The 27,456-nt window shown below is 39.4% G+C and overlaps 3 protein-coding genes and 1 long non-coding RNA gene across 8 annotated transcripts in view; 3 read left to right on the top strand and 1 right to left on the bottom strand.

Annotated features, from left to right (window-relative positions):
- LOC105568593 (ELKS/Rab6-interacting/CAST family member 1) overlaps positions 1–6,242 on the bottom strand; it is a 62,527-nt gene extending 56,285 nt beyond the window's left edge. For all 5 annotated transcript variants that reach the window (XM_012024395.1, XM_012024396.1, XM_012024397.1 and 2 more), the window contains exon 1: positions 5,430–6,242. In XM_012024395.1, coding sequence (XP_011879785.1) covers positions 5,430–6,224 — 795 coding nt within the window. In that variant the 5' untranslated portion in view covers positions 6,225–6,242. The remainder of the gene's footprint in view (positions 1–5,429) is intronic.
- Positions 6,243–12,470: 6,228 nt separating this feature from the next.
- On the top strand, positions 12,471–17,581 carry LOC105568591 (beta-hexosaminidase subunit beta-like). The gene is made up of 7 exons (XM_012024393.1): positions 12,471–12,760; positions 13,571–13,796; positions 15,079–15,200; positions 15,500–15,872; positions 16,044–16,336; positions 16,477–16,739; positions 17,121–17,581. The coding sequence occupies exons 1-7, from the start codon at positions 12,578–12,580 to the stop codon at positions 17,296–17,298; spliced, it is 1,638 nt and encodes a 545-aa protein (XP_011879783.1). The 5' UTR covers positions 12,471–12,577; the 3' UTR covers positions 17,299–17,581.
- A 1,801-nt stretch (positions 17,582–19,382) lies between these two features.
- On the top strand, positions 19,383–21,800 carry LOC105568590. The gene is made up of 3 exons (XR_001009440.1): positions 19,383–20,086; positions 21,237–21,348; positions 21,483–21,800. It is a non-coding gene; the product is annotated as an uncharacterized LOC105568590 (long non-coding RNA).
- Positions 21,801–22,233: 433 nt separating this feature from the next.
- LOC105568712 lies at positions 22,234–26,491 on the top strand. The gene is made up of 3 exons (XM_012024581.1): positions 22,234–22,244; positions 22,328–22,787; positions 23,658–26,491. Exons 1-3 carry the CDS (start codon positions 22,234–22,236, stop codon positions 26,328–26,330), a joined length of 3,144 nt encoding a protein of 1,047 aa, XP_011879971.1. The 3' UTR covers positions 26,331–26,491.
- Positions 26,492–27,456: the final 965 nt, after the last annotated feature.

The raw sequence follows: 27,456 nt of genomic DNA, 5'->3' as shown, positions 1-27,456 counted from the left end.
TATGTTGGCGCTTGCTCGTTGTTTACACAAGATATTTGTGTTAAAAATCACGTTGATCGAAAATATCTGCGAAAGCACAGGTAAAGTCTAAATAAATTCAAAAAAAATCCTCCTCGGATGGACTTTGGAAGAGCTCCCTCGAATCTTTAATGTATACTCTCGTATTATAATGCGACGTCGCTAGACGAGCTTGATAGAAAAACGGAATACCGAAAGAGGAGAAAAAGGGAATGGAGTAACCAGGCAACGAGAATCCCGACCCGTTTGAGAGGGAACAGATGTGAGAGAAGTTGGGAACGACGAGTTCGCGGATTCGACAAGATTCATCGGATGCAAAAATAGAACGGGTCACTGGATGGCCCGACGACAATTAAACGAAACGAGAGTCTTATTTCTCGATCTGGAAAAGATGCAACACGTAGGATCTCGTATTCGTCAAAATTAATGGCCTCTCTTTCTCTTTGGAGCGGGTGAAAAAAACAATTATTAATTTTCCTCTTTCCGTTCGCGGTTTTCGTTATATAAAAATTATTCTTCGGAAATAATCCATTATCGGATGTTACTCGTCTGCTGAGACATCTTGTGAGGACTATTAATTTATTAATTGTGTAAAATATTCGTAAGAAGATAAGCCTGCTGTACTTTGTATAAATCGATTTTGTTACCGTGGCGTTGAAATATCCAGCGAGTCCGGATTAAATATCTTTCCAGTACTACGACAATGTGCGTTATCACGGTACAAAATGCGAACAATGGAAGAATAATTAAGAATGCCAGGTACAAATGCTGCATTATGCATTTTTTTCTATCGGCGACAGCACAATAACGCTCCCTAAAGTCGACTGTCTTCATGTAGCCACGGCCCCGGATAGCAGCTGCAACTCCAGATGAATTACAGAGGCGTGTGAACATTCATGAGATGAGGGACGGTATTGTCGGCACTTAGACACGAACAGATTCACATCCCACGGCAACGGCGTTTATATATGTAAGGGTGTGCGATCGATTCACATCGAGAAAAGCAACAAGATTATTGGTACAGCTCATTCATTATTAGTCATTTTACTTGACGAGTTCACCTTTGTCACTTTCACTTCAACGAAATGCACGGAAAGGAATTATTTGTAAATAAGTTAGGGATTTCTTGATACAGATTTAGTAACCTATCCTCTTTATCGTGACGAACAGCGGAATTTTAATTAATATCAGACATGTTAATTAGAATATTTCTGTAATTGGTAAAATGTGAAAATAAAATTTATAAAGTATATTTACTTTTGTATGAATTTAAATTCTCCAATATTGTTATGAAGTAAATTATTAAATAAAGCAATATATGTTAATTAATATGACGATCTTATACTTTAATGTACAATGTCCCAACACAATTTTAAATAGAACATAATGTGTGAAAAATCTATGTTAGATAATTAAAGATACAATCGTAAGTTGGGTCGAAAGTAGTCAGATCAAATTTTCAGAGATAGATTTAGCGTGCAAGATAAGACGTCATTTTAATTCAAGGACGTCTCTATTTCATGACGCAATATGAATAGATAGCTTTGCAGGAGTCAAATTGGTCCTGTGATTTAATTTAGATTGCTATAATAAAATGATTTTAACAAAGATGGAATTTCACCAAGAACTTAATCCAAAATAACAGTAAGCTCAAATTGCATTTGTTGCAATGACCTAATTTTGACAAAATGACGAATGCAGTGCGAAACATGCAAATTATTGGTTTGTCTCTTCGAATCACGACTATATATTAGTTTCATTGAGTCAGAGATATTACAACTAAGAATATTTTCCAACATTTAAGGACATTATTATAAAAAAAATATTTTTCCTAATATAATGTTTAGTGTTGCTAATGCGACATAAATTTTAAATTATTTGCATTCGTAAATTCAATGAAAAGTACCGAGACACTGCTACTTTTAATAATATTCACAAAATTGTAAGAAATATGTGTACGATGTATATGTGGCATAATCGTAATGGACGCTTCAAATATTGAAGGTGCTACACCATACTCAATTGTCGAAGTTTAGACCAACATTCTCAACATGTTTCGTGAACGTAGTATGCGTGGTTCATAGACGCCATGCTGCCTGCGATGCTACGGGAATTCGCGCAGAATGCAATTTTCGCGTCGTCGCAGAGAGTATAGAAGAATATATAAGTCGGGAATATTACAAGATTGTAAAAGCGACATTTCTTGTGCGAGTCACACGCGTATCACGAGCCAATCTTGCACCGCTCGCTGGGAGGAAGAATTAATTTCGCACTCGCGTTCGGACAATTTTCTTTTTTCGTCCCTGCTGCCGACAGTTTAATGCGTTTTTTGCACGTTCCATTCTCAGGTTGCCGATGCTAATGGAAGAAAGGAAGGGCGCGGGAAAAGCCCGCCGGAGGCTGTGTGCGGATCGATCGAAGACTCCACTTACTCTCTCGGCACCGCGTCGAGGGAGACGAATGAGAATTATTTCTTTCGACATTCCTCTGTCGTCCGCGCACACCTTTTTTCTTCTTATCTCCCAAAGTGATACGGCGATATTAGCTTGTTCAGCAGGTTCTGCCGGAAAATTACACGCGATCTCTCGTACAGCTTTCCGCAACGACGGACCGGAGAGAAAATGAATAAACGAAGTGAGTAAATTCGCGTGCGATTAATATTGTCACTTTTGCAGAGAATGGAAGTTAAAAAACTAAACTTTAATATTATTTCCCAGTAGAGAGCCGAGTATCTTGTCATACGAGATTATTAATGTGCGTGCATCACCAAAAATATTTTACAACCAGGTCTCTTTAAAATGTTTCCTACAAGCCCTTTTTTAATTGTGCGAGATCATAAAGTTGAGGCCCAATGCATGCGGCCGTTTGAATTCTAATACAAAAAAAAGTATTAACAGTACACTCGAATGGAACAAATAATATCCTAACATATATAAATTATACTTTAATAATTTAGGGTGTTATAATTATTTTTATTGGTGTAAAACGAAGAGGAACCCTTGTCCTCTATTCCGAATGATACCTCTAATGTAAATTGATTTCCTTAATTTCGTGCCAAGGAGAATACACGGGCCTACTATCGAGCGATGCGCGCGAATAGTCGTCGATGTAAAAACATCGTCGGCGTAATTTACAGCGTATCCGGCCCGTGATTGCGAGTTTTGCACGAGGTGGGCATTATCGGCACAATGGGACTTATGTAAGCCTGACAAGCGTTCGCGTATGGTACGTCGCTGGAGAACGCCTAGCGTTTACTTAGACAGGGGCAAACTCTGTCTAAGACAGAGGCACGAATGTGGGCAGTCAGCCAGAGAAACATCTAGCTCTTTAAGATTCTTCCGCTCACGGGGGCAATGACTCATTCGGCGCCGCCGTGGACGCGATACGCGTGCATAAAAGCGGACGTATGCACACGCGCGGTCGCGAAACAGGATCGCGTATTCGAGTACAAATTTAATTGACCCAGTCGGGAAAATGTGAATAAAGCAGTTGCAATCCGCGGCACGTCGTTCTTATGTGACATGCATTTTTGACAAGGTCAGAGGGTACTTTTTTTTTCCTCGGACGGTTCCATCGGATCCGCGAACACGCGCTGCGGTCACTAAACCACAAAACAGATGGCAACAAGACAAAATGATGATTTAATTAAAAATTGGTATGCCTGCCGCGCGTGTTATTCGCGGTGATAAAGTATTATTCATGACAATTGAACTTCGTGAATTCCCACAAAGATGTATTATGTATCATAGAACATAATTTTTATTATATTGTTATTTTTATTTCATAAAATGTTGCTACATGTGTTGTCACATGTATATTAATAAACATTAACTTCTTATTACATGATAAGTTGCTCAAATTCCCATAATGCGAGCATCCCGTCTATGATTTAAACGTGTTAATACATTCGTTATTTTAGATTACGAGGATTATGCGTTTTACATAAATGTTTAATAAGTTATATGAAATATAATATAGTATTTAAGGAATCGTATGGGAAAATAATCGCGGATTAAAGCTCGGAAATATCGTCATAAATTTGCGGGGCTATCCAGGAGCTTGGCAGAGCTCGCACGAATTTTGTTTAATTAATTAATCGACATATCGAATGATTCATTGTAAAATATCGCAAAGCGATGGACGCGAAAACAAATTACGACACGAGTGAAACTTGTTGCCGTGCCATGCCGATTATGAATGATTTACGCGATATTTGCGCGATGATGACACGCTGCACCCCGCACTGCCATAAACGTTAATTGATTCGGAATCTCGCAAATGCGCGCATTGTAATAACCGACCAATTCCCGCAAAAGCTTGGGAGGTATATGCAACGCTCGCGAAATCGGCATAAAGGTGGCTCCCCCTTCGTGTAGAGCATTTTTAGCAAATCGATAATAAGATTCTGCAACAGTGTCGTTACTGCAGAATAACGTGTCGCTATTCTAGCAGAAATAATTCGTTCGAGGAAGCTCACCAAGTGACGCCGTGAAAGTGTAAGAAAAGGCAACTGTCTCTTGCTCCGTGGGCAAGAATTTTCGCCAGACATATTTGGCTATCTTATTTGTAAAATAAATGCTGGTAGACAACAACATGTTTCGGCAAACATAATGATTCGTCGTTCTCGTAAAAAGGCCACCCTCTGTTACGTCAAAAGATTTTTCGGCAAAGAGTTGACCCATTTCCAGCTGATACTATATGAACGCATTTTATGTATAATCTTTTTAAGTTCTTTCTTAGCTTTAAAGGGGATGCCATTCATAATTTAGCTACTCAGAATAATGAATTGTCTTCTAAAAATATCGTATCTCTTTCTTCTAAAATATAAACTCATTACCGATTGATGCTACACAAACATGCCGTGTATTTAATAATTTTTTCGTTTACTTCGAGAGGTTGATAATTCCCTCTCAAAGGGTTAATCCATTTTCGACTATGCACAAATACCTGCTTACGTATGATAATCCTTCTGACCGCAAGCTGATTGCAGATAATTAGGTCAAGCATATATGCTAAAATATTCTGTAATATCGCAACCCCGCTATCACAGGAAAGGGTTAACATCGGGCGCACCAGGTCGCGTCCCGCGACCTCATTTCGAGAGGACGGCCTTCGCGCAAGGACGCGCGTGACGTGACAGCCACGACGATTTCGGCCAGGACGACGTTCCGCGCATTTCCGCGGCTCTCCAAGAACATCTCTTGGCGTCATCGCGAAACGAGACCCTTCGATGGGGCTATTATAAGCAACCCGTACAGTATTCGTGTGGGACCAGCGGAATCCGATAATCGAATCCTACGATGACGCGACCGTGCACGCACACAGAGACACGGCACACGCGCTCACAAGGCTAAACCGGGCATCGCGAATCGACCGGTCCGCGGAGAGGAGAGTGGTAGTTCTCGACTGACCTGATTCTCCGAGTTGAGCATCTTGAGTTGTTCGTTGATGAGGCTGTACTTGGTGCTCTCCTCCTTGCGCAGCGCCCGCTCCTTCTTCAGCTCCGGACTCCAAAAGGTCTTGATGCTGTGCATCGAGCTGCCCAGTTTCTGGTTCGTCAGCTCGAGCTCCTTCTTCAGGTTGCCGAGCTCGCGTTGCAGATCGTTGTTCTGGTGCTGGAGCTCGCCGATGTAGCCGCCGCCGTCGCGCAGCATGTGCGGATTCGGGCTCTGGCGGGCCGACCTGGAGCCGTAGAGCTCATCCTCCAGGTAGAGTCCGCGATCGCGGCTACGCTCGCGGCTCGGCTCGCGTATCGGCATGAATTCCCGATCATGGTCGAGAACGCCAGCGGAGGCACGATCGAGGCTGGTGTAACGCGCTACCATGCCCGCCGAGCTGGACATGGCGGGTCTCGAGGCGCTTCTGGATCGGTGATGTCCGCCCCCACCGCCCCCGGTCGACATACTCCTACCCCTCTCCTCGAGCATCACGGGACTGCCGAGGTCCTCGTCGCGGGAGTAGTACGGGCTGCCCAGCTGATGGTGATGGTAGCCGCCGCCGTAGCCTAGATGCTCCGGCGAGTTGTTGCCGCTGCGTGTTCCCCGTTGCTTGCGACCACCGAGCGGACTGCCACGACCGCTGGCATAACTTCGCGACGGACTACGATCAACGGTCGGCAGTTCGCCCACGCGACGACCGCTGCGTGGTGAACGTGTGCCGCCACCGGGACCGATCACGCCACTGCTCGAGTAAGGGTCCCGTGACATTCTACGGGAAACCTCCTCCTCCTCGTAGATGCGAGAGATCGTCTCGAATCAGTGTCGTCGTCTCGTCAGCGTTTAGTCAGCGTTTCGTCGGTATTCCGTCGGTGCCTCCTCGTCTTCTTACTCCTCTACGATCGCCCGATTCTCTTGCAATCGCGATCGCTTTGTGCGATTAATAATTCACGCGTCTTTTTCTCTCTTTCTCTATCTCGACCTAGTGATTCAGCGGTTCCCCAGATTCCTCAAGAGAATCCTGTACAATCCGGACCTCGAAATTTCCGCAGTCGCTTTGTCACGCCTCGCGACCGATCTCCTGTCTCTCATCACCCTCGTGCGTTTTCACGCTCATATCAGCTCGATTGTCCGCACGGGTGATTCGATCAACGAGCGTTTTCCCCTCGCGGCAGGACGTCCGTCCGGTCTATCCGAGCTTTCAGTTAGAGTAACAGCCAGAGGATGGAGATGTGCTGCCGGAATCTCGACGATCGCCTCTCTTTGGGCGATTCGTTCGACTTCGCTTTGTTCCCAACTTTGTGCTCCAGCATCCGGCTATGGCCGACGACGACGACGACGATGACGACGACGATGACGATGACGATGACGATGACGATGACGACGTCAACGATACGTTGCCGATCTCCTTGCGCCTCCGCGATCTTTTATGCCAAATCGCGGACACGACGACGGTGTGTCCTGGGATGCGCGCTGACGTTTCTACTCTACGTGTGATGGCGCGTTCGCGAACGACGTGCATTGACGAGGACGTGTGTGATCGTCTCGGTCCTCGATCTCTCTACGCGAGAGACGGTTGCCGCGTAGAGATCGTCGATCTCATCGGAGTCCGCCGGTTCGGTCTCTTCTCTGCCGGTCGATCGACCTCATCCTCGCGTCGCGACGATGATCCTTCGCCCGATCGATCCTCTCTCCACCCACCGCCACACCGCCACACCGCCACCTCGCCCCCTCACCGGATACAACTCTTCCGCGCCTCTGGCCGGCGTACTACTACTAGCGGATAGTACTACTACGCGCGTGGGTCACTTGGTGCTCGGCGGCGGCGTACGGCGAGGTCACGACCCTCGTCGGCCCGAGAATCGATCTTTGACCTTCTTTCGGCGGCGTAGCCCATCGAGCGAGGGCGAATAGAGATCGAGGGGGAGAGAGAGAGAAAAAGAGGCAGCCGACTCCCTCCTCTTCCACTTTTCTGTCTTCCTGAACCGACACGACGCGAATGAACCAACGAACCCTTCCGCGTACTCTCTCCCGTTTCCTCTTCCGGTCTCTCTCGCTCTCTCCCTCGGCCTCCGGTCGCGGCGCTCCGGATCCAAGAACCGCCCTTTCGCGAGCCGGCCAAGTCGACGAACCGAGCCGGCTATGTTCCCTTCCTCGCGGACCTCGTTCCACCCTCGTGTGCCGGCGCGGCGGCTTGCTCGCTCGCACGCGCGTACTCGCGCCTGCGTGCGTAAGTGTGCGCGCGTACTACACGTCGCGTGCGCTCCTTGTCAGCGCACCACACACACACCCACACACCCTACACCCTCACTCACACATACACACACGCACACTCGCAATCTCGAGCGAAGGGGAAAGAGGAGAGGAGGAGGTATATTTCTCTCCTTCTCTCTTTACGCGTCGCGCACTGCCGTTCCCGTTTCGCGAAACCAGCGCCTAAGGTCCCTTCTTATCGATCTCATTCTCTCTCGCCTCTCTCTTTCCTTCTCTTTTCCACCCTTCTTGTGGTCCCGTCGTCGTCTCGCCGTCCGCGCCTCGTGGACGATGCCCGACGTAGTTTCCGCCCCGGCTTCCGGTGAAACGCGACGCGACGGCAACGCGAGACGGACGGCGAATCAACCACCGACCAACCGACTAACCGATCCAATCGACCAACCGCACTACACTATCCACCGTCCACTACCGGAGCACAGCCACTTCCGTGCACTGACGCCGCCACCGCTGCCGCCGCTACCGCCACCGGCGTTCGCCGCCACCCTCGCGCTCACCCACCCTCTCCGTGTCTTTTCCCCGCTTACTCTTTTCTCTACCCTCTCTCACTTTCTCTATCTCTGTCCTCCTCTTTCGCGCAGTCGAACAAGGGCCAGCCACCCTGTACGCATATATACACTTGCGATTGCGCGAACCCGTGATTCCCTTCCCCCTTCGATGGCGTACAAACCTGTTCATATACGTGTACGTACCAACGACCACCACCGTCGCGGAAGAGCCTCGGCGCGCGACGGATCCGCGCACACTGAGAGAGCGGCTCTAATACCGGCTACGACCGAGCGAGACAGGCCACCCCTTGCCTACCACTACCATCTAGATTACTACCATCGCTAAACATCACCACCACCACCTTTGCCGGCTCCCTCCATCATTGGCGCCACCTTCGTGGAAGCGTCACCGCAAGTTATGTCCCTACCCCGCGAGTATTGCTCTACGTACAACGTCACTATAATCGTCGTACACACACGTGCACACATTTACACACTCGAGGGCGAAGGTAAAAGCATCGGCAGCGCCACCGATCGACGTCACCAACGTCATCGCGACGGCCACGACGCCGAGCGGCGCACCACCCTGCTCGATTTCCCCGTCAACCCCCTCGACACCCTGATCACACCCTCTCACCGTTGATCACTCCCGACTACCCCACTGGCGGCGCGGCAAGCTCTATGGTGAGCACCCCCCTTTCGGGCTGGTTCCCCAACGCGCAGTAGCACGCGCGGATCCATGTGTAGGCGAGGGTGCAGGGTACCACGCATCGTGCGATGCCACTGGGTGGCAAACTTCGGCAAGAAAATTTGGGATCTTGACATTTTTTTATGCGCATTCAGAGTAGGAAGATGATACAAGAACGAGATAGATCTAGAAAGGTTTCAAATCTTTTGGTACGAGACCAATCTCGAAGGATTTTCTTCAGTTATTTTTAGATAACAGCATTAATTACTATCTATTTCAGATAAAAGACAATAAATTCTTTGGATTAATAATTAATAGGAATAAAACACTATAGCACACATGATATAATAGTGGGATCCAAATAATTTTATGTTTGCTTAATATCGTTTTTATAGGGAATTATTTTAAAGAGCATATACAGCTCATTTTTTTTCAAAGTAAACAATATGTAAGTAAACAATCAAATTAGTTGATCACAAAATCAATATTTCCGTTCTAAAAAGATTTATTTAGCAATTTGTAAAAAAATATTTAGCAAAATTAATTGTGTTAATTGTGAAATATTAAATGTTTATCAAATGATTAGATTTAAAAAATACAGAAGCTGTTTTAATAATTTAATTCCGAATTATAGTCAAGTACTAATATTGTCTCAAATCTTCTTTCTTTAAAGATTATTATTTTTAACTGGATATAATAAAAGACTTTTAACGGCAAACAATAAAGGTGTGTTTCATGTTCACTAACGTGTTCACTTATATTTTAGATGTCATTCTATCCAATTTGGATACATCTTAATGTTATTATTGTTACTGCTTTTTTACTCAATTCTAATTTAATTACATATTTTTATATCAATTTTTACGAAATTCAATAATAAATGCATTTATTTTAATAATGTAAGTGCAGACAGACATGTTCCAGAGAGGTCGTGTTTGCAGATTTAAAATGACAGAAGTTGGATTACTGCTCGTCGCTGCAGCAATGTTTAATGAAAACGGCTTTAGGTAAGAAAAGTTACCGGTGCACGAATTTTCTTGGAGCACTCCGTATTCCAACCCTGAATGCACGTTTCGTTTGGATTTTCTTCTCCCTTCTCCCCCTGACGACCGTCGACCCAGCGTACGAGCGTCGCAATCAATGAAGCTACGATTCACCGAGCAGTAGCGTATCGTCATAGAATTGGATTAAGGCGGTCTCTCTGATGTGATAAAAGATACCAAATGTACAACGGTAGCGCGCGTTATCTCTTGGGAAAAAATTACGTTGTACCCAACGATCGATCAACACGCGCTTCCGAATACGTATTAATGTGTAGTCTGCTCTTAAAATTTGTAGTTTTTTTATATTGCGCGAAACGTGCAATGTAAACGTGACACATAATTTATGTAACATGTTTTAAAATATGCAACACTAAAATACATGACCTAGAAAAACTTGATGTCTTTTTTTATTTAAAGATATTCACGGAAAATGTAAAAATTTATAATCTTTTGTAATAATCTGTTTTAACTTATTTTATTTTATTCAATATGCGTTTTTACTTTGTAAGTAAAATCAGGAAAAGTCAAAAACTGATATGTTAAATGCTGGCGAGTTCATTTGTAAATAATTAATTGCAATTTATTGGAAAAATTCCACAATAAATCACATACGTATACAAGTAACATACATACAAGTTCGTGATGCTAATAACGCGAGTCTGTAATTGCCATGTCTGCCAAGTGTTTTGTACAATCCCGGACGTTTAATTAATGCAATTTTATATTACGTTTTGCCTTGAACATAATTGCGTGTACGATTACATATCATTATAGTAATTTCAAATCATAGAAAATCTATTGATCCGATTGATAAAGCAAACATAAATACCTAGATATAAGATATTAAGTTAAGGATTATTATTCAAAATTTTAGATTTATCCTTGCATTGCTGTCTTTATTTCTGGACTCTATTTGGACTGACTCATCTGATTAACCCACATCTTATAAATACGGAGGATTACGCAAAAAACATTTATCAAGCAGGAAAGGGCGTGTTTTTTTTGTGTAACGTTTACGCGAGAGCGTATCGAGATATAATGCTCTAACGATCGAAACTATTTTAACCGTCCTGCATTGGCCGTAAACCCGAGTTTATTAGTGTTGAATAAAAAAATCATGATAAATAGAAAAATTATCGGGAGCATTATCAAAATTGATCGTTACGCCGTAAAAATAATTCACAGTGTCGATCGAAAGACTACTGATCTTTGCACTCGACTGTTTGTGGCTTTCTGGTTATAATGTTTCGATAGTGATACAATTGCGATAAAGCGATCTCGTGCCCACAAGATACGCGGCATCATTTGTAATAATGTATCGTCGATAAACCACGGGATGTTCTTGCGCATGTAACACTTATCGGGAAGAACAGATGTTACATTTAAACGTTTGAAGCTACGACAACTAAGAAATAATACAACACTTGGTAAGTTAAAATATATAAAAAATCAATTGAAAACATACAGACTTGAGAGATAAAGTCAAGAGTTTTCTTTAAGTATAGAAAACACTTCTTATTATATCATATCTTTGATAAAAGTATTATGAATCTGTCAACACGTGAAGCCAATCAATTAATATTGCACGAAAACAATAATAACTTTGTGACAAAAAGATTAGACTAATATGTAGATAGAACTCAAGATCGAAGATTTTTAAATATTTGCTTTAAGTGATTATTATTATCATTCTGCAGCTAACTAAAAGTTTTTTGCTTTAATAAAGTAATTTGATTATTAAGTTCTTTTTCTTGATAAAAATTTTCGTCCAACTTATTTAACATTTTTTAGAAGCTCATGATGACTTCTATTTGTGTGTGTATGAGTGTGTGTATGTGTGTGTGTAAGAGAGAGAGGGGAGAGAGAGAGAGATGTGACGATAGATTAAAAGCTAATAATAAAAAACAAGATATCAATTTCACCAATTAGAGGTTCTTTAATTATTATCTTATCCGCGAAATCTATTTTGCTTAATCTTATATTACAAAAATATTTATTTATTCGTCTATTATCGATAAAAATCAATGAAAAAATTACAAAGAAATTAAAAACCGATAAATAGATATCTCTGCTACTTAACCGGTCATATTCCAAAATGAAAAATTAATTGTAGTTAATTGTAATAATTAATTGAAAAGTAAAAGTGTCACAAAACACAAGTATGCATATATGTACATATATGTATGTATAATACATAAAAATTGAAACAATATATTAATGTAATATTAAACGATAAAATAATATATTAATAAAAAGCAAAACCAGATTCTTTAACTCTGTTAATTTCTCTGCTCTGTTCTCTGTTTTCAAAAATCAAAAAATTAGACTTGACCATCTTGAGCGATTTCCCCGATGTCTTATTATACATGACACGAGACAAAAAATTTTGGACGGGCGGCCAAGATTTAAGGATAAACTACAGCGTCCAGGAGGACTGGTTATTCTCACTTGACCGTGAGACTCACCCGGGGACCAAAGTGATAAAACTTAAGTGGCGCAGGCTAAGGTCGTTACCACTATCGTACGTATGTGCGTTCTCCGGCATCCTGCGATCGTCAGTAGACGATGACCACTCGTTGGCGTCGCATCGTTCCTCGATCGTGCACCTGAATCATTCTTTAACTAGAAATAGACATGTGGAGTCGCGTTTGGATTGTTTCGGTCCTGCTGGCCGTCGTGCCCTGGCGAGTCTCTTCGTTGAATTCGGACACGGGCCCATGGGTCCAAGCCACGAGGGGCGAACTTTGGCCTATGCCAAAAACGCGTACGGTCAAAGAAGACTTCTATTTATTGCGACCGTCAAACTTTGACTTCCGTGTAAGTCTTCTTATCATTTCATTTTTCTTTTTCCACTATACGTCAAACTATCAAATTATTTTAACGGTCATCATTCTGATATGACACAGAAAATGGATATAATTTCAGTAGTTAGACCTTTCTGAACGGATATTCATACTGAATTATTCAAACGAATTAATAAGATTCTATCGTACGATTGTGTCATTTTCAATATTACTGCAGCGTTTTCTTCGTAATAAAATAATGAGAGTTACGTGCACGTGCGAAACAGCTATTTCAATCAAACCGTTATTTCATCGAATGCAAAAACGCAGAGTTCAATGAAACAATAGTCGTTCACAGTATTAATTATATGGCGCGCAATTTTAGAAATTTTACTTTCTGTTTTTACATAGATTTAGCAAGTAATTAGGCGTAATGTATGTTACATTAATATTACAGCAAATATTAAAAAGAAATTAATATTAATATTGTAACGAATATTAATTCTTTCTATTTTTGGAAATATCTAACCTCAAACGCAAAAGTTCACTAAAAATTGCTCTTTTCAAAGTATATAATTATATTTTAATTTTTATGATTGATCTCTTTCTCACTTATTCTATCTTTTAAAATAGTATACTTGCGTCTTCATTGAATATTGCTGCCATCTCTTCAAAAGAAGAATAAATAAATTTTTCATATAAAATGAAGAACTTTAATAAGAAAATATTAATTGCAAATAAAAAAATTAATTATTTTAATTTTTGTGCATTAATTTTTTGGGGAGAGTTTTATAAAATATAATTTTGTGCCGTTTTAAATAATTTAATGTTTTTACTTGTAAAGGTAAACGGTGAGGTGTGCGATATCGTGACCGAGGCGATAGAACGGTACACGAGAATTATTTTGACGGAAGCTAGGATAGCAAGGTTGGTCACGGAAGGGCAGCCAAGAACATCCGTTCGAGACGACCCTCATTTTAAAGGCACTCTTGAGGCCCTAAGCATCCGTATGTTGCAGCCTTGTGAACAGAACGGCGAACATTGGCCACATTTGTATATGAATGAATCTTGTAAGTTTGTAGAAAATTAAACCTAATTTTTTTTAATTTGTTAATTTCCACGACAATTAAGTACATATATTTGTTACAAATAACAGAAAGTGTTGAGAAATAATTGTGTTATTTGCGTGCACTTCCACACTTTAAATAGATTCAAAAATAGATAAACGTGAATGTTTAATTAAAGTTAATTCATTAGTGAAAGTCCCTTGTTATTTATCCAATTAAATTAATTAGCTGATGGCAGAAAACCTGCAACTTTTGTTTCAAGTCTGTCATAACTCTAATGCATGTTTCATGTGCTGTGACTCTCTTTGCATGTGCAGCATACATTACAAAGTAATGGGTAGTGCACCAACAAATTAATTGAATGATGCCAGTGAGCAGCAGCTCACTCGTAACCCCGACCTAACATTCACCGATTTGCGTCGATAACGGGCTTGCGTGCGCACAAATTGGATTTTTGCAGTCCTTAATAACGTCTCCCCTTATCAGCGATATTAAACCGGTTTACCATCGATTTGATGATTTCCGAAAGGCTTCATTAAACGGTACATTGACTGACAGACAAAAAGTAATAAGAGTATGAACCGTACATACAGATCATTCAGTTATAAAGCACAAATTTGATTTCTATCTAACGAAGAGTAATAGATTTATCTTCTTCAACTGCTAAGTCCTCACGTTTTATATTTTCAGATATCTATTTAAAAAGAGGTAACTCTTTTACTAAACCTTTTACATTTAAAGTTGCGATAGAAAGCAGTCTTAATATTAAGAACATTAGTATCTCTTATAAATATATAATACGTTTGGTTTAAAACTAAATACAATATATAAAAATATATAACTTTTTACGTCTGTACAAAATTTACGATACTCAAGTAACATAACGTAACCAATATTTTTTTCAATTTATTCCTCATGATGTGGTTATATTTGAGCTCTTTGAAACAATGATCGATCAATTTATAACTGATCGCGGAGGGTATTACAATTAATTTAGTCCGATTAAGCCAAGGAGATTCCACGGTGCGAAGTGATGAATGCAGACCGAACACGCGCAAGGCTCGCGAGCGAGTTGAGCAATGGGCAATCAGCAAAACGATTGAAACGAAGGCGGACAATAAGACAACTCTGATCTGCTTCCTAGTTTCTTATCGTTTAAAGCTAAATGCCGTAAGGTCGTAACCACCGATTAGCGAGCTAAATTCTATGATTTTATCCGTGCCCGTCTTTCTCAACCGAGTCGATTTAGCACGACGCTTGATATCGCGATACGCGCCTTTTGCAGATCAGCTTGAGATAAACGAGAATTCATCGGTCGCCATCCTATGGGCCGAATCCGAGTGGGGAATCCTTCGTGGTTTCGAGACTTTTTCGCAGATATTGGCACCGTCTGGCGACGGCCCGAGCGTAAATATTTAAATATTTATACCTTTTTAGCTTAAATAATGGATTTTCTATGCTAAATACGAATGAATGAAACGCCAAGTTGACAAAAACGCGGAAATAATATTTCTCTTTGCATTATTAACATTTTCTCGTAAAAAGTATCGATAATTTCTGCTGGTCTCGACTATGGACCTTGTCAACAGGAAAACAACTTTCAGAGTGCAGAGCTAATAATATTTTCATTACATTGCAATTCATCTACCCGGATATTATTATCTTTCGTCTGGACGACTGAACCAATATGATTTTAATCGTTACAGTTGAAAGTAAAATGTCAGTACATTCAGGACGAGCCAAAACTGCCGCATCGCGGTCTCCTGCTCGATACCTCTCGCCATTATCTACCGCTATCTGACATACTGTTGACACTGGACGCTATGTCGTACAACAAGCTAAATGTCCTTCATTGGCACATTGTCGACGACAACAGCTTCCCGTATCAGAGCACCAGGTATCCCGACCTGTCCGCCAAAGGCGCTTACCATCACTCGATGATCTACACGCCTAATGACGTGCAGAAAGTCGTTAATTACGCGAGATTACGGGGGATCCGAGTGATGCCCGAGTTCGACACACCTGGACATACTAGATCGTGGGGTCAGGCCTACCCGGAGTTACTTACGACGTGCTACGGTAAATGAAGAAAATATAATTTATCAGCCACGGTGCTCTGATAAAAATCCAAGTGTTCAGGGATAAAAATGACGGTTTTAAAAGTTCCACATAAATTGACTTATATCTCCAGGCCCTACCCTATTAATATCTCTTCGGCAATGAAAATTAGCTCACTCGCATATCCGTTAGATTCTTCCGGAAATCCGAATGGTAAACTAGGCCCGATGAACCCGACGAATCCGATGCTGTACGACTTCGTACGGAATTTGTTCTCCGAGATCGTGCAAGTATTCCCGGATCAATATCTCCACCTGGGTGGCGACGAAGTACCCTTCGATTGCTGGGCCAGCAATCCGAAAATTGTCGAGTACATGAAAGAGCACAATATGTCTACGAAATACGAGCTGCTCGAGAACGAATATATAGCCAAGATACTCGCGATCAGCAGTTCGCTGGACGCCAACACTATTGTATGGCAAGAGGTAGTTACTTTGCTTTTCTCTTTTTACATTTGATTATTGAGAAAATTAATAAAGATACGACGTGATTGCTATGCAAAATGTAAATATTATCGCTTATTATCACAAAATATTTCATCACATATAAATTGCACGGTTTATAGGTTTTCGATAATGGCGTAGTGTTGCCCGCGAGCACCGTAGTGCACGTTTGGAAGCTGCCATTTTGGCAAAAGGCGCTAGAGCGAGCGACTATAGCGGGTCATCCAGTCTTACTGTCATCCTGCTGGTATCTGGACCACATCGCCGGCGGTGGCGATTGGCAAAAATATTACAATTGCGACCCTTTCAATTTTGCAAACGCAGCCAATGTCACGCATCTAATGCTCGGCGGTGAGACCTGCATGTGGGCAGAGTACGTCGACAAGTGAGTCTTTTCTTTTGCATATTTAAAAATCTACTAATTACCATATTAATACAAACAGCACATTAATTGAATAATCAATTATGAGAGCGTGCAGTTACAATGAAAACAATTAATATTTTAATTGTGGCAAGAATTAAATTAGAGAAAATAAATTACAGTAAAATGATATAGTTTATAATAGACTCGCTATACGGATAAGAAATTTGATTGTATGGACAAGATCCATTATTTGAAAATAATTTCTAATATTTATAATCTTTTCCTTGGCAAATGTATCAAAGAATGAAATACTGTGCGAACGACTATATTTATTTTGCCTGTTAAGAAAACGATTAAATGAACGAAACGAAATGTATGCCGAGCGTTCTCGTTTATTTTCAGAAATAACGTGCACCCGAGGATCTGGCCACGTGCGAGCGCGGCAGCCGAACGTCTGTGGAGCTTCAACAAGCAGGATAACAGTGTCGCCGCCCAACGCCTGGAAGAGCACGCTTGCCGTATGAACAGACGCGGCATTCCCGCCCAGCCGCCGAATGGACCAGGGTTCTGCGTAACATAGCCAATTCCCTGTCAGTCGACACCAATGCCCCGTTTAATCTAGGCAATATTTGTTCTCGCATAGCGAGCCCACAAGAAATACGAGCCTTCGTTTCGCGCACTCATTCATCGCTATTGCATAAGCATGCGTGTATCACAATAAATACAGTTGGAGTAATACGAGAACCTGTACTCTTTTTACGTGTTTAATCGCGCGAATCTGTCTCCCGCAACGACAGTTCGCAATACATACAATGATCGTGAAAAATGCTATAAATAAATAAGCTGAACATTCTCCTTTTAAAGTGACCAGAAATTACTGTAATTATATATGTGCATGTAATAACCCACATAGCACAAATGACTGTTTGCCGGCTGATAGTCGACATTTTTTAGTCACCTTGAAGTCAACTTTTCAAGTGGACATATAGTCTTATTATCTATAAGATGGTATATTGTCGACTTTAACTATAGACTGAAAGTCGACCTAAAGTCGACATTTTCAGGAAGTATAAAGTCGCCTTTCGGTAAAGCGAAAAATTAACTAAAAAATATTTTTTCGTCTTACCGAAAGACATAAAAATCTTTTCGTCATCTTTTTTCTTATTTTTTCGGCAAAGTGCAAAAATGTGTAAAAAATATTTTTTTTGCCAATATGTCGAACCGATATATAACGAATCGACGACTCACTTTCCGCGTGTAGCGCGACAGTCATGCATGCTCCTTGCTTGTTCGTGAAATATCAGTGTCTTCCTGATAGATGACAATCGTATTTGGACATAAGACGAGTCATATTTTTCGCGTGGCTACCGAATTAATACAATTTACATAATGTGTCGATTAATACAAGTTAATCAAGAAAACCTGTCAAATTTGTCAAAAAAATAAAAGCATAATTAAATAATATAATATATACTCTGGTTTATTGTCTGTTTTTTATTAAGATATATGCTCATTATAATTATTATTTAAGTTTAATTGGAGCATTTTCAAAGACTTGATCAATATTTTAATACAATTTAATACAAATTTTAATTACAATATACATATAATACAATTAAAAAATAATAAATTTTATTATTTCTTAATTGTATTATATATTGTAAATATTATACAATTAAAATATAAAAACTTTAATCAATCAGGTTTTCAAGATGTCACTATTAAACATTTAGTAGTTAATATAAATAACGTAAAATTGACTAAAAGTTGACTTCTAATTGCCATAAAGTAGACTTCTGATCGCCATAAAGTAGACTTCTAATCATCATAAAGTCGACCTTTAATTGCCATAAAGTCTACTTCTAAGTCGACTTTTGGCTGACTGACAGCCGAGTCATTTGTCGACTATTATATTAATTATAGTCGAGTCATTTGTCGACTATTAGTTGACTATAAGTTGACATTCAGCTTGACTTTGAAGTCGACTTTAGACTTCTGCTGCCAACTGACAGTCAACTAATAGTCGACTTGGTGCTGTTTGGGAAACTATACCTTTTTGTAAACACAAGTTTCCTACACTGAGGAAAATGTCCAATTAAATTTAATCGGATAATCCAATTATTATACATAATAACAAACGGATATATCGGATTATATTTAATCGGACTTTTTTTTATTGTATATTATTATTTCCTAGTTTTCTACGTAAAACTAAAATTTGTCTGGGTCATTTGCATATATGCTAATCGCGATTGTGTCTATCATTATTATTCCTTAACAATGTCGAGAAATCGTGATATATTCTTGAATGTAGATATTGCGACAAAGATACGGCGCTGCTTTTGTTACTAGCTTTTCAGTCGAGCTCGTGAACCATTGCTGGAATGCACCGACTGATGTGCATCGGGAGTATTGTCGAATTGTGGACATGCGGTGACAGTTACATTCCCCGCAGAGAAGGAATCCCTTTGTTAGGACTCAAAACAGTTGTGACGAAATTGATTTCCGTTGCCAGTTAAAGTCAGTTTAGACCGAATACTTTTTATCAGCGGTATGCAAATTGCAAATGCTGTTTATCAAGTGATTGAACCCGATCTAGTTCCAAACGTATTACTACCAACGGTTGGCAAACTGATATAATGAAATTAAACAGTTTATGCACAAATCTGATTACAATGCACAAATTTATTTTAATCGTTTTTAATTTTTATTTATTTTGCATCTTAATTTTAATGATAAACTTTATTTATAAATTTTTTAATTTTAAATCGACTTTCTCTTGGGAAAGACCGCGGTATACTTTCATATTTAATATCAAATTTTGATAATTAAACCCTATCAAATTACCGTAAAGTGGCATAAATCATAAAATTTTGTTATCTACGTTTATTATTTTAAAACATGTGTATTTCGAACTTTTATCAATCTTTATCAATTAAAAATATTTAGATAAAAACTTTCTAGACCTCAAGCTATCAACTATGACGAATGCTTTACAAAACAAGCAATCAACGCGCCGCCTCGTATATTTAGAAACGGAAAGGAGAAACGGGAATCACCGTATGTGATTCCCGCGCGTAATTTATTCTGTGAAAGCTGACAATTGACTTTTTACGGGTCACCAAGGTTACCGGTAAATAAACTTTGGCTGATCAGTTCACAGATATGAGAGGCTAATTTTAAATTCCGAAGTATTTCTTGTCAGTGACCGACTAAATTCCAAGTAACTTGATATTGTCTCTCGTTTGATCTGAAGACCAACTATCATCGACAATTTAATGTCAATTATTGAAGTTTTAAAGAAATATACAGATTAACATCGTCGGCAATTAACGTTGTCTTGAGTACATCTTCAGCGTCATGTCGAGGTAAATTTTAGTAGAAATTTCTATTATCCTAATAGACTTTAATTTAGACAGAAATACATCATGTGTTAACGCAATTTCATCTACACGATTATCGTCGAAATTATTCATTTTCAGTTCCATATAAATAATTCAGTATATAGTCAAAGAATGAAAAATAATAATAAAGCATCACAGATATAATTAATTAAAAAGTTTTTACCCGAAAAAACATTTTATAAAAATATTTTATATTTAATTTTTAAATTAAATTATAAATATGTAATACATTGTAGTAGATTGAAATATGTAAGTACAGAGAAAAGTATTAAATATCGTTTCTTAATTTGCTTATTAATATGTCATAATTATTTTTAATTATTTAATAATTTGTGCGTTTATTAAATTTCAGGAGTTGCCAGAATTTATGTCTTCCTCCTCCTTCCTGTCGTCTACTAAAGACATGTCCAATTCCATGCTCTGTAATTTGTTGTACTCCACCTGTGAGCTACCCTTGTATGCCTCGTGTACCCCGTGTTCAATATAAAGTAGCTTGTCCACCCCAGTGTGTGCCAAAACCTACTAAGACAGTGGTATGTTTGTCGCGTGAAACATCAACTTTCGTTCTTTCAGAATTTTTTCTAATCAGTACATTATACGTACATTGTAATGGCACAAAAAGATGTTTTAACATTCAGTTTATCGTTGAACTGTACACATAAAGTCCTTTCTTAAAAGATCTCATGTGATTATTATCATACATCGTACTGAAACAATTTTTATCATTTCAAATCTGTCTCATTTTGATTTTAAATAATTAATTTCTATTGTTGCCCTTGCACGCGGATATAAAACATACACATACATGTTTTATACTTCTTTGATAATAAAAAAATGTATAAAAAAATTCTTTTCGTAAAAGGTGTATCTACCCCCGTGCCCAATCTGCTGTACCTCTTCTCCACCAAAAATAGAAATGACGTATTTACCACCTACACCCTCTCCACAACCCCGCTTTTACGTTTGCAACACGAATTGCGTTCCTTGCACACCTTGTCCACCACCAATCTCGTGTAACTCGCTCTCTAGACCACCGTTATGCCGTCAGTTTATTACCGTACTTCTCTTTATTAAAATTTGTTACTGAGATTAATGTGGGTTTCTTGTTTTGCAGTACCTTGTCCTCCTTGTTAAGTGACGGCGCTCTAATTGGGAACTGACTGGACAGTAATTTTACATGCTACTGTAAGTAAAGTATGCGTCACAAAAAAAGGAGTACATAAAAGGTAAAAAAATACGAGTTTGCTAAACTGCCTTAAGTTTTAAGATTAAAATTAAGATTGAAAGTTTTTGACAAGATATTTATAAGTTGATCTTAGATAAAGATTAATTTTTCTCTATTGATTTTTTCTGATTACAGGAAAAGAAGAATGTGAGAAATAATTAAGATATACTCGATTCAACGTTGGTTTAAAACCGAAAAAAAAATTTATTAAGCAAAGAAGACGAAATTAACGTCTACGAAATAAATAAATAACATAAATCTACTGTCGAAATAATAAGCAATATGAGCAAAAAAATATGATTTTAATTGACTCTTCATGTAATCTCAATCTTGTGATATTTTGTCTTTTGTTTTACACTGATGAATTTAAATTAATATTGTATTATATATTTTTCTAGTACCTTATAAAATACTGTATAGTTTATGTCCTACACACGTACAAATTGTAAAGAATAAAGAAATCCATATAATTGTTTCTAAAATATGAAACTGCATAAATCATTTTTTACTTTATCTTTTACTTTATATTACATACTTTATCTATTTTTGTCATAATTCTAAATAAAAATTTATCCTTTCTTTTACAAAGTAGTAATGCTTTCATTATTTCATTATTTTAATGTTAATTTTAAAAATAAAAAATATATATGATATATTTGTAGGACAATGTAGGAAATTATATAATTTATAAAAAAGCAACACGTATGGTATCCATGGTAACTAGTCACGCACTTGTCACTCTTCTTTCAACACGTCAAAACTCGCGACCTCCTTTCGGCGGTAATACAAAATCCGATTTAATGTCAAATTTCTCATTAAGTTTAAACGATGATTTTTTGACAGCAAATGTCGTCTTATCTAAATTAGCGCCTAAGAAAAATTAACGATGAAAAAGAGGTAAGCGTCTCAAGAAACACATGTGTCGGATCAATAATATAAATAATATTAAAGCCTCTTATTTTTTGGAAATTTTTCTTTAGGAAAGTTTCAATTGAGAAGACTTCTGGACATAAAGAATCGTTTTCACGTCCGAGCGTAGCGAGTTTACGATCGGCTACCACAAGTCATCAGAGACGCTCGCGATCCGTAAAATCGCCATCCGTACAGAATTTGCATAATTCAAATTCGTTGGATGAGGCCGCGAGATCTAAAGACCGAATGGTATTGCCGGATGAGATGCAGCCTCCGAAAACCAGATTTAATTCTCACAACAAATCAAAAGAAGCACGTTCGACTTCTTCGCCACGACTCAAGAGTTTTCCTGCCGAAGAGATTAAGAAACTAGATAATCCACCAATGTTCTCGCCTGAGCCAATCGCCGCTTTAATTGTACAACAAGATCCTCGAGAATCCGGGACTTTTTACACGAATTCCTCCGCCAGAAATAATAATGGATATGGTGACGCGATTTCTGTTCAATTGCCGCATCAACAATTAAAAGTAAAGTTTTAAGAGATTTTTTGAACTTTTATATTAACGCTACACATATAAAATTAATTTTTGAAATAATTAAATCTCGTAAAATAATTAAAATATGAATATCAAAATGGTTGAATATGTAAAGTAAACATCAAATACTTAAAAAATATTATGTACATTTATATTGGTTTTGATTTACATTAATCTTATGTACAGGTTGTACTAAAATCACCCGATATTTTTTTAATTTCAGATTTTTTAGAAAATTTCAAGACAAAAATTCTAATACAAAAATGTCGAGGCTATATATAATAGTTTTTACATAATAACCGATTATGTGTTACAAACGACAGGACTGAGATTTCGCGTGCTCAGACACGGCGACATGACAAGTGATAAAAGGGCTTCTACGAATGTCGCCCTCTTTATGAATTTATGCTTATCGTATAAATTTTAATAATATTGTCGTCTAAGCGGAAAAACGTCTAGCGAAAATGTTATTAAAATTTATGCGATAAGCATAATTCATAAAAAGGACGGCATTCATAGGAATACTTTTATCACTCGTCATGTCGCCGTGTCTGAATGCGCGAAATCTCAGGCCTGTCATTTGTGAAATATAATCGCTTATTATTTAAAAACTATTATAGCTTCGACATTTTCGTATTAGAATTTTTGTCTTAAAATTTTCTGAAGAATCTGTGTTTAAAAAGATATCCGGTGGTTTGAGTACACTCTGGATTCACATAGATCTTTCACCAATAAATTATGCTATTATAAAATTTTAGTAAAATTTGATTTTTATATAACATAGAGATACGCTAAAATAATATTATAAAGTTAACTTTATTAAGTTAACGATTTGTATTAATGGAATTTATATATTGTTAGCCGCAAAATACGTGTAGCACGAGTCAGCAACAGGTTGTCGCTAACCATGAGGAGATCTGTCAAACGAATCCACACTCTGAAAGCACGCTGACTCGACGAATCGCGTCCCCCGAAAGACAGGCGCACCGTCCTTTCGTACCAAATAGTCTCCAAGGAGCAGTCGTCCACGATCGATCACTTCGAAGCCCACCCGCGATAATTACACCGTCGGTAATTACACAAACCCCTGCGATGCAAGTCACGATGCCGCAAGCACAAGAATCTTCAAGCGATTCGCACGCGATTGTCGATCAAAATCGCCATGAATCTTCCAAGTTTGACAGCCGGTGCCAGAAGCAACCGATCAGTGATCGAAATGCAGCCAACCACAGACAAATGTTCATGCAAATGCAGCAACAGAAGCAAGCAACGATCGCTCAAAATGCTAATGTATCGCTGAATAATCAGACGGCGAGCAATTATCCAAATATTGCTCAGTTTCATGCGCCATTTCAACAGAGTCTACACCAAGTCAATCAGCAGACACAGCACAGCACGTATGGACAACAAATGTTGCCGCAGGCGCTCAATCAAATGCAACCAATATCCAACCAGCAACAACATATACACCACAATTCAGGAATATACTGCAATTATTACAATCAACCATTACCTATCACGCAAAGCTCTGGGCCAGGAATGACTTCTCCGCAAGACATGACAGTGAATCAGATGAGATTAGTGCGGCATAATTTACCTATCCATCAACAGAATCTCAGATACCCTGTTAGCTTTCAACCCGCATGGCCACAAAATGACAGATGGATGCAAATGGCGAATGAAAATCAGCAACATTTGCATCAGCAGTCACCGTCACAGTGGCAATATTATTATCAAGCGCACGATGCCAACTTCAATCAGCAAAATCCTGGAGTCCAAAATCAATCTAATGCATCACAGAATCAGGTAAGTCAAAAATCTGGTCGGCCAACCGTGGACGCTCACGCTAATCGAGAAGGAAAGAAGACATTGAAGTTTACATCCGACATGATTCGCGACCAGGAACTGCTGGTTTCTACCATGAGACAACAAGGCGTACCTGAGGAGGTGATGCGCCGTCAATTCGACGCGTTACTGAATGAGCAAAAAAGACATCTGACTTACATCGCGCAGTTTCAACAACAAAACTCAGATATTTCAGAGGAGATCAAGAGAACCCGACTCGTTCGAAGAAGAGCAGAGAAGGACGAAAAACCGGAATGGATGGTACATATCACGCCACCGCGAATATCGTACAGCGATATTGAAAGAATAAGTGCACAGCAAAGAGCTTCGAACGAACAATACTTGATGGACGACAAATCATCGGGGAAAATGGATAAAATAATAACTGACCAGCAAAAGAATTATCATCAGCAAAAACCGGAGGAAATATGTAATCAAGTTGCGCCTCGGCAAACGTATGTTCAGATGAATCCTTATCAGCTATGGCAGGCGACCAATTGGCCGTACAGAAGTGACCGTCAAACGTCATGCGATCATACTGCCTGTTATCCGTATGATTATCAGGAAAATGCATTGAGCAATGTATGTCATCCAAATTTGAAGTACACGCAATATCCATACAGCATGCGTTATAATCCCTATCTTCCGCATTCTGAGCCACAAGAAGTTTGGCCCAAGGAAAATAATCCGAGTTCGTTGAATCCGATTGAAAATCAAAGAACACCAATGGACCCCGCATACTTTTACCAGCAAAATAGAAGGCCCATCGAAACTTCCAGCTTACTAAAGATGCGAGTATACAAGGAAATAATCTGCCCTCAAAAGCGTAATAACGGCCTACAAGATCTTGAAAACGTTCAGAAGATGCTGGAGGTATTGAAGGATCCGACAAATAGAAAAGGTCTCGAGTATCTTGCCAATTTGGCCGAGAAAAAACCTATCGTTAGATTGAACGGTATTCAAGATTCCAACGAGATTCCGGAAAACAAACAACCGCGAGCATCAGAAGTCCCCTCGCAATCTCAGAAAAGAGTCCTGGCAAACGGTTTGGAGAACAGCAGAAATCCGAATAATCCGCCTTCGCGTGTCCTGCGACCTAAAAGAGCCGACGAACCCTCAATGGCAGAGTACCCGCGACAAAGGCAGAGTGCGAGAAATTGTTACAGCATGCAGGCTGAAAAGGAGAGTAGTACGATGCCGACTTTGCAAAACCAAGGTGCGCTGCCCTATGCACGGAATACGCATGGGTCAATCCCTTACGATCGACAGAACATACCTATCGCCCAAGGATGCCATGGCAATAACGACATGATCCTCCAAGAAGGTGCTCCACATTATCATCAGATACAGCAATACTATCTCAACGGACAGAACCTACCGGGTCATAATGGCGGCCAGGGCGACATCGCGTGCATACAACAGCCGAATGCATCTGGCGCGACGAGGATCGATCGCGCCGGTGGTGATACCGGCGATAAATCAAGTGCCGAAGAAGCAACGAAACGCACAGGCGGTGTGCAAGCGATGCAAGGAACGAATACTTATGGCCAATCGGAAATCCGTGAGACGAGGACCATCGGAGGTATCACGTATCTCGCCAGAAAGCCCGAGTGCACCCCCAACAATCTCGTCATTTCGCCGGACAAATTAATCGCGAGCGAACACGTGCAAACTCCGAGAATATTTTAGCGAATATTTCAATCTCGTCTCGCCGTTAACCTCATTTTGCGCGACATTTTGCGCGATTAACTTTAAACTCTAATTTCTCGTGTTAGAAGTTTGTAAGGTAACTGTGTCCTCATTGAACGAAATATGTGTGTGATGGTATTCTTTAAAATTTGTCGTTTTATATATATTTTATTTTATTTTATATAACTAAGAGAGAGTGCATTATTTTCTAAATTGCACTTCAATATCTAATTATAAATTTTTAATTAAGTTAAATAACAGACTGTAAAACCATTCGATAAAATCTAATATGAGAATTAAATACATAGTAACACGTATCTATAATGAATTGATTTTATCTTTATATTAAATTGTTTCAGAGAAGCAACATTATGTGTGAATATAACAAATTCGTTGTACAATGAAAGGAAAGTGTAATATTATTTTTTTACGTCAAGGTGTCAATATATGTTGTAACTTCAAAGTTATTTTATTTATACTATGTACTTTTATGTGAATTTAATTTTTTGATATTTCGTCTATACTAAACATAAAATAATGTCGAAAAATGTACAACTTTTTGAAAGGTAATAAACAAATTTTTAACGTCAAGTCTTGTTCAGTCTGATGCGATTGTAGAGGAAAGTTGTAGAGGAGGAAAGTAGTAGAGGAGTAGTAGAGGAAATAAATAGAGAAAAGTTTCCTCTTATAACTGATAAACTAATGATCCGAGATAAGCGAGTCTCAATTTGTTAGAAGGATGGAATCTTAGCTTTCCAATGAGACTAACAATAAGAGCATCTTACTACGATTTTTCTGTGCGAAGATATTGATAATTACATCGATTCGCGATCACAACCTAGGGCAGAAGTCGCAGACGGCGTATATATGCGTCGTCTCGCGCAAAGATATTGGCTGCGTTCAGCAGAAAAAGCTGCTTTGCAACTGCTGTAACATTCGTGAATCTGATTGGCGTATTCTCTTAATCTTGAATAAATTTAAGAGAATATGCCAATCAGATCTATGAATTTTACAACAATTGCAAAGCAGCTTTTTCTGCCGAACGCAGCCATTTACTACCGAACACGTGCGCCTCTCGAGTTTTATGCCAATTTTTTAAGAATTATCGTGCCTGCAATTGCATACA

The sequence above is a fragment of the Vollenhovia emeryi genome, unplaced genomic scaffold (genome assembly GCF_000949405.1).
Source record: "Vollenhovia emeryi isolate VEMERY1.0 unplaced genomic scaffold, V.emery_V1.0 DF939128.1, whole genome shotgun sequence".
In the NCBI taxonomy this organism is placed as follows: Eukaryota; Metazoa; Arthropoda; class Insecta; order Hymenoptera; family Formicidae; genus Vollenhovia; species Vollenhovia emeryi.
Note: the sequence above shows the minus strand (reverse complement) of the source record. Positions and strands in the feature narration are given on the sequence as shown.

What these genes read in the sequence shown, in the direction of transcription:
- LOC105568591 (XM_012024393.1), top strand. Translation starts at nt 12,578, where the DNA reads ATGTGGAGTCGCGTTTGGATTGTTTCGGTCCTGCTGGCCGTCGTGCCC. An exon ending in CGTCAAACTTTGACTTCCGT is followed by an intron (nt 12,761 to 13,570) that starts GTAAGTCTTCTT and finishes TTACTTGTAAAG; the next exon opens with GTAAACGGTGAGGTGTGCGA. An exon ending in ACACTATTGTATGGCAAGAG is followed by an intron (nt 16,337 to 16,476) that starts GTAGTTACTTTG and finishes CACGGTTTATAG; the next exon opens with GTTTTCGATAATGGCGTAGT.
- LOC105568712 (XM_012024581.1), top strand. An exon ending in TGCCGCATCAACAATTAAAA is followed by an intron (nt 22,788 to 23,657) that starts GTAAAGTTTTAA and finishes ATATATTGTTAG; the next exon opens with CCGCAAAATACGTGTAGCAC.